This window comes from Grus americana, chromosome 9, assembly GCF_028858705.1.
Source record: "Grus americana isolate bGruAme1 chromosome 9, bGruAme1.mat, whole genome shotgun sequence".
Taxonomy (NCBI): domain Eukaryota; kingdom Metazoa; phylum Chordata; class Aves; order Gruiformes; family Gruidae; genus Grus; species Grus americana.
This window is the reverse complement of record NC_072860.1, coordinates 6,325,245-6,331,284: the sequence shown is the minus strand read 5'-3', so window position 1 is coordinate 6,331,284 and position 6,040 is coordinate 6,325,245. Positions and strand designations below refer to the sequence as shown.

General features: G+C 64.0%; 1 protein-coding gene across 1 annotated transcript; it reads left to right on the top strand.

Annotated features, from left to right (window-relative positions):
- The first annotated feature begins 2,537 nt into the window (after positions 1 to 2,537).
- Positions 2,538 to 4,726, top strand: FOXL2 (forkhead box L2). Its single transcript, XM_054835490.1, has one exon. It carries the CDS (start codon positions 2,743 to 2,745, stop codon positions 3,658 to 3,660), a length of 918 nt encoding a protein of 305 aa, XP_054691465.1. The 5' UTR covers positions 2,538 to 2,742; the 3' UTR covers positions 3,661 to 4,726.
- Positions 4,727 to 6,040: the final 1,314 nt, after the last annotated feature.

Genomic DNA, 6,040 nt, shown 5'->3' with positions numbered 1-6,040 from the left:
TCTGAGTGCTATAAGACCTCAGCTCTCCGCTTAACTGCAGCTACAGCGTCCAGGCTCAGCTGTAGTGGCGTGCTCCTACGTTTTCGGGTGATTAGTTAATGTTCTAAGAAGGGCCGAAATAGCGGCGGGGAGAGGAGAGAGCCCGACGGTGCCTGCCTGCCCTTGTGTCAAACCTTCGAGTAGCCGCACACGGGGCTGCGCGCTCACCTTTGCCGCTGCTCGGCCCGATCGCCGCTCCCAGCGCTGGGCTGAGCTTCTGCCCTGGTGTTCATCCGAAATCCCCCCTCGGTGGGGCTGTCAAAAAACCCCAAACAAGCCCCTCAGATGTCAAATTTCCTCTGCGAGCGAGCGAGCCCTGGTGAGGACCTGCACGCCCGGCTTAGGAGTGAAAAGGGAGGAATCTGCCATTTGGCGGAGGTGATGACACACGCAGCAGTGCTGTTACACCTGCACCAGCCCTTGCCGCGGAAATGCCGGTGAGGGGGAGCGGCGAGTGCAGCATGGGTGGCCGACAGAAACAAGCTAGCCCCGGCCCTGGGGAGCCCGGCAGTGCCGGTCCCGGGCGCGCCGCTCCGGCGGGCGGCGGCGGGGCACAGCTGGCTCCGGCTGTCCCGCCGCTCTGCGCGGAGCGAGCCGCCGGGGCCCGGCCGGGGAGGAACACCCTGGAGAGCGTCTCTCCTGCGGGCCCCATCCCTTCGCAGTTTCGTTCGTGTGCGTTAGGAGAGTGCTTAGGGGGCGGCGTGCGCTGTTCCGCGGCTGTGTGCGGAAATATAGGGGCCTCGGTTCTGTGACCAAATGTATGCGGTTCAGGTTTTAGGGTATGCGTTTCTTCGCTGGTGGGAGAGAAAGGGATTCGTTTTATGGCTATAGGCGAAGATGCAGAAACATATTTGAACCGAGAAATATACTGATATATATATAAAAATAAAATAGCTCCCCGAAGGGCTATTTTATTTCTCAGTTAAAATACGTTTCTACATCTTCGACTGCCTTCACTCACAAATAACCTCTCCCGGGGAGGGGAGCAGGAACCCGTGTGCCCTCGGCCGGGCAGGGGAACTAGAGATCCGTGCATGGGATGCCGAAGCCCCCGGGCACCCCAACGGGAGAGGCCGGCTGCACCGGGCGTGCTGTTCGAGAGCTGCCAGCCCTCTGGGCTTGCGTTTGGTTACGAAAACTGATATAGCACGTAAAATCCGCGGGGCGGGGAATAGCGCTGTGCAACGGTTCACGTTCGAGAAAGGCAGAAGCGAGTCTGAGGGCCGTGACCTGCCGGCCCGCGGATCTGTGGGCGCTGAGGTGTACGTGTAGCTCCTCCGAGGGTCCCTTCTGGGCAGCCCGAGAGGGGAAACGTCGAGTTGTGCTTTAGTATGGCAGGGCAGGTCCGTGCGGGCAAATCCCCGGAGCGGAGCCGTATACCAGCAGCAGCAGGCTCACTGCAGCGCCGGGCCCCGAGGGCCGAGTGGGGGCCCCAGTTGGGGAGCGCAGGTAGCCCCGGCCCCGCGGAGCTCGGCACGGCTCCTGCGGCTGCCGGCGGCCGCGTTGTCTATTGGGGGAGCTCGGGGGGACAGTCCGCTTCGCTCCCGAGGATCGGGCTGAAGGCTCCGTTAGAAATCAGTGCAAAGCATCCTCTGTCCGCCTACCCGCTTCTGTAACTGCGGCCGGAGCAGCCCCGTGCTTGTGATTTATTATTACACGACACCTCTTGTGCTCGGGCCAGCTGAGACTGCCTTTCTGCTGCTAGAGGAGGCTTTACCTAAAGACAGAAAAGGGGAAGGAGATGGGGAATGCCGGTGCCACATAAGCTGCTCCAGGAACCGTGTGAAATAAGCCGGAGCCCTGCAGGGGAACGAGCAGGAAAGCTGCCCGGTGTGCCATCCCCCGCCTCGCCACCCTGCGCCGGCCCTCGGGGCGTCTTTCAGCCCTGCAGCGCTGAGTGCCTGCGCGTACTTTGCGGGGAGGGAGAAGGAACGACACGACATCTCTTGCTCTCTGCCTCCTGCAAATAAGGGCTGCAAGAACGGAGTTGCAGGGAGCAGCAACAGCCTCCTTGTGCTCCCCGGGCGCGATCGGTTGGCGGGGCCTGGGGCCAAGACATATAAACGCGACCGCGTGTACGGCTGGACGTGTGACAGCCGCCGGGACAGGGGCGAGAGCCGCGGCTGCGGGCACACCCCCTCGCACCCACCGCCTCCAGCGCGGCCCCTCGCCGGGCGGGAGGGGAGCGCCGCGCCGCGGGCCCCAGCGGGCTCCCCGGGCGGGCGGCTGCGGCGGAGGCTTGCTCCGCGCCCCCCCGGACGTCCCCCGCCCCCAGCGGCGCGGCCGAGCCGGGGCGGTTCCGCGCCGCTCCGCGGGGCCACGTCGGGCCGCGTGTGCTCGGGGCTGAGCGCGGCGCCGTGACTGCGGGGTGAACTCGGCCGTGCCCAGCGGCTCGGCGGCGATAGGGGAGCGGGCTCCTGACGAAAGCGGAACTCGGCCGGGCCCATACAAATCAGAAAAGAGCCCGGCCGCGGCGGCAGAGGGGAGCGGAGCCCGCGGGGGCAGGGACGCCGCCGCCGCCGCGCTGCACGGACCAGCGGCGCCGCGAGAGGCGCCTCCCGATCTCCGTCGCGGCTTCGGCCCCGGTCCCGGCGAGTGCGGGGCGGAACGGCCGCCAGCACCGGGCTTCGCGCACCGGGCAGCGCTCCGCACCGCACCGCGCGGCTCTGCGCTGCGCGTCCCGGGCGGCGGACGCGGGGCACCATGATGAGCAGCTACCCGGACGGCGAGGAGGACACGGTGGCGCTGCTGGCTCATGACACCAGCGGCAGCAAGGAGCCGGAGCGGGGCAAGGAAGAGCTGAGCGCCGACAAGGGCCCCGAGAAGCCGGACCCCTCGCAGAAGCCCCCCTACTCCTACGTGGCCCTCATCGCCATGGCCATCCGGGAGAGCGCGGAGAAGAGGCTCACGCTGTCCGGGATCTACCAGTACATCATCAGCAAGTTCCCTTTCTACGAGAAGAACAAGAAGGGCTGGCAGAACAGCATCCGCCACAACCTCAGCCTCAACGAGTGCTTCATCAAGGTGCCCCGGGAGGGTGGCGGCGAGCGCAAGGGCAACTACTGGACCCTGGACCCCGCCTGCGAGGACATGTTCGAGAAGGGCAACTACCGCAGGAGACGAAGGATGAAGCGGCCCTTCCGGCCGCCCCCGACCCACTTCCAGCCCGGCAAGACCCTCTTCAGCCCCGACAGCTACGGCTACCTCTCCCCGCCCAAGTACTTGCAGTCCACCTTCATGAACAACTCGTGGCCCCTGGCGCAGCCCCCCGCGCCCATGCCCTACACCTCCTGCCAGATGTCTGGCGGGAACGTCAGCCCCGTCAATGTGAAAGGACTCTCGGGCCCGGCGTCCTACAACCCTTACTCGCGGGTGCAGAGCATGGCGCTGCCCAGCATGGTGAACTCCTACAACGGCATGGGTCACCACCACCACCCGCACGCCCACCACCCCCAGCAGCTCAGCCCGGCCAGCCCCGCGCCGCCCGCGGCCCCGGCCGCGAACGGAGCCGGCCTCCAGTTCGCCTGCGCCCGTCAGCCCGCCGAGCTGTCCATGATGCACTGTTCCTACTGGGAGCACGACAGCAAACACAGCGCCCTGCACTCCCGCATAGACATCTAGGGAGGCTCCGGCCGGCCGCCGCCACAGAAATGCCCTTGCCCCGGCCCCGCTGCCCCTCTCCGATCCCGCCGCGTTCTCCTGGGCTCTCGTGTCTCTACTCCTCCTCTCTAGCTGCGGACTTTCCTCTTTCTGTGCCCAAACTGTTGCGGTGGGAAAATAGCAGCCCTTCTCCGCGTGTAGTGTAGGAGCCGTCCTACGGTGAGGAGAAGGCAGTGTAAGTGTGGGAGCTTCCCCAGCGGGGCTGCGCCGAGCGCAGCGGTGGCCGGGCCGGCTCGTTTCTAGGCGAGCTCGGATTTACCGTTCGTTTCTCTGCTTGTCTGTTTGTGAGGGGTTTTGGCGGGGGAGGAGGGAGCATGTAATTAAAAATAGGCTGTTTAGCCCTCAAAATTCTGTTCCTTTATAATTCGGCCGTAATCCTTTCGGGCTCAGCCTTGGGGAGAGTAAAGCGAAGCTTGTAAATAGCGGAGGTATTTCCACGCGTGGCGGTGCGGGGCTGGCGGGGCCTAGACACTGCCGTGTGCCCGCGGTGCTCGTCCTCCTCCTCTTCATCTTCTCTTTTTTCTTCCTCGGTCTGCAAAGCACTGCGCTTCTTCTGAGCTGTGGCTTTTCGTCAAAATAGTACTTATGTGGGGACTGCTGTAACAGCAGATGTGTGATATTGCTGGTTATTAGAAACCAACGAACAAAACCCACCAGGGTCATTCGTGAAACGTTTTGGCAGTGATAAATATATTTTTTAAAGGAGACAATGTCCTCTGAGGTCTTAAAAGTAATTTTATATAGGTCTAAAAAAATATTTTGATGTTATAGAAAAAAAAAAAGACGGTTTCCTATAAATTGGAATAATTTTCCGTGTGCATATTATAATAATGTAAGTTTAAACTACCTTCGGTTTTTTCATCCCAAATCTGGCCCAAAATGGATTTTCCGGTAGGTTCTGCTTTTGAATGCTTGCCCTTTTTCTTAAAAAGTTTTGATCCTTCCATTTTACATAGATTAATGCGGAGGGGGAAAAAAAAGCGTTTGTAATACAGGGGCCAGTTCATAGCGATTTTATAAATGTTTATGTAAGCTAATAGATGCTGTGGCATAGTACCGTTTTGGGACCAACTTTTCTAGAGTGAACTAGCACTTTTATTGTACTTTCTAGCGTTGTAAAGTCTCCAATAAAACGCCTTTCCTTCTTTTCACATGGTTTTATTTCACTCCGCTCTTCCGTGCTCGGGATCGAGAAGCGGCAGCGGAGAACAGGGCGGGCGACGGGTGCCGGGGTCGCTCCGCGCTCCCCGGCCAGCTCCCGGCGGCGGGCACCGTTCCCGACTCCGTGCCCCAGTAGCGACCTTGCAGCGCTCTCCGCTGCCGCGCACGCCCGCTCCGCTGCGGGAAATACGCGGGGTGTGCTTGGGCGCTGTATCGGCTCCGTTAAACGCCGCGGCGGGCTGCGCACCGGCGGGAGAGGTCCGGCGGGGCCGCGCCGACCGGCGGCCCGGTGCTGTCTTGGCAGCCGCCGAGAAGGTGCGGGGACGGTTTCGTTGGCACCGGGGGCGTGCGGCGCGGGCGCGGGGTGGGGGGGGGGGGGGGGTGGGGGGGGAGTGGGAGCGCCTCCGCTCCGGGGCGCGGGCAGCCTCCAGCACCTCTCCCGAGTGCCCGGCCCTCCCGGGGCGCCGGGAAGCAGAGCCCTGTGTGCAGTGCTGCAGGCTGTGCCCGCCGCAGACCCCGGCTCCACTTTCGTTTCTGCCCCGCACGCTCGGGGCCGCGGCAGACCTGTTTCGGCCCGGGCTCGGCCGCGATGCGGTGGGGCCTGCGCCCCATGTGGGCCCCGGCCGGTGCCGGTGCTGGGAGCCGCTGGTCGGTCTCGCTTTCCTCGCCAGGCCGATGGCTCCCGGAGTGGCGCTCCCGAGGCCTGGGCCTCGCTTCAAAGCCTGCCTGCGCTCGCAGACAGCGGCCTCTGCACGGGCGCCTGGGGGCTCAGGAGGGGACGGGACGGTGGGGCAAGCGGGGTGGCCCCCGCCCGGTGCCGGCCCGGGGCGCAGCGGGTCCCATTGGACGCCAGCCTGGGCCAGGCCTGCTGTCCCGCGGGCGAGAGCGGAGATGCGAGTGTTGCGCTTGTTCCGGGTTGAGCGGGCAGCTCGCTCTCCCACAGAGGGGGTGCCAGGGGCGAAACCCGGTACCGGGGGTGAGCACTCCCCTCCTGCTACCGGGGGCCTGCGGCAGGGCCCACGGGAAACGTGACCCGCGGGCGCTGGGTGCAGACAGGCCCTTGCCCGGCTGCCTGACGGTGTCCCTCTCCGGCAGGGCTTTCTGCAGGCTCTCTGCACGGAAGGAAGCGGTAGCCTCCAGTTTGGTCGCAGAAATCAGTGAGGGGACGTGGGGACCGGTC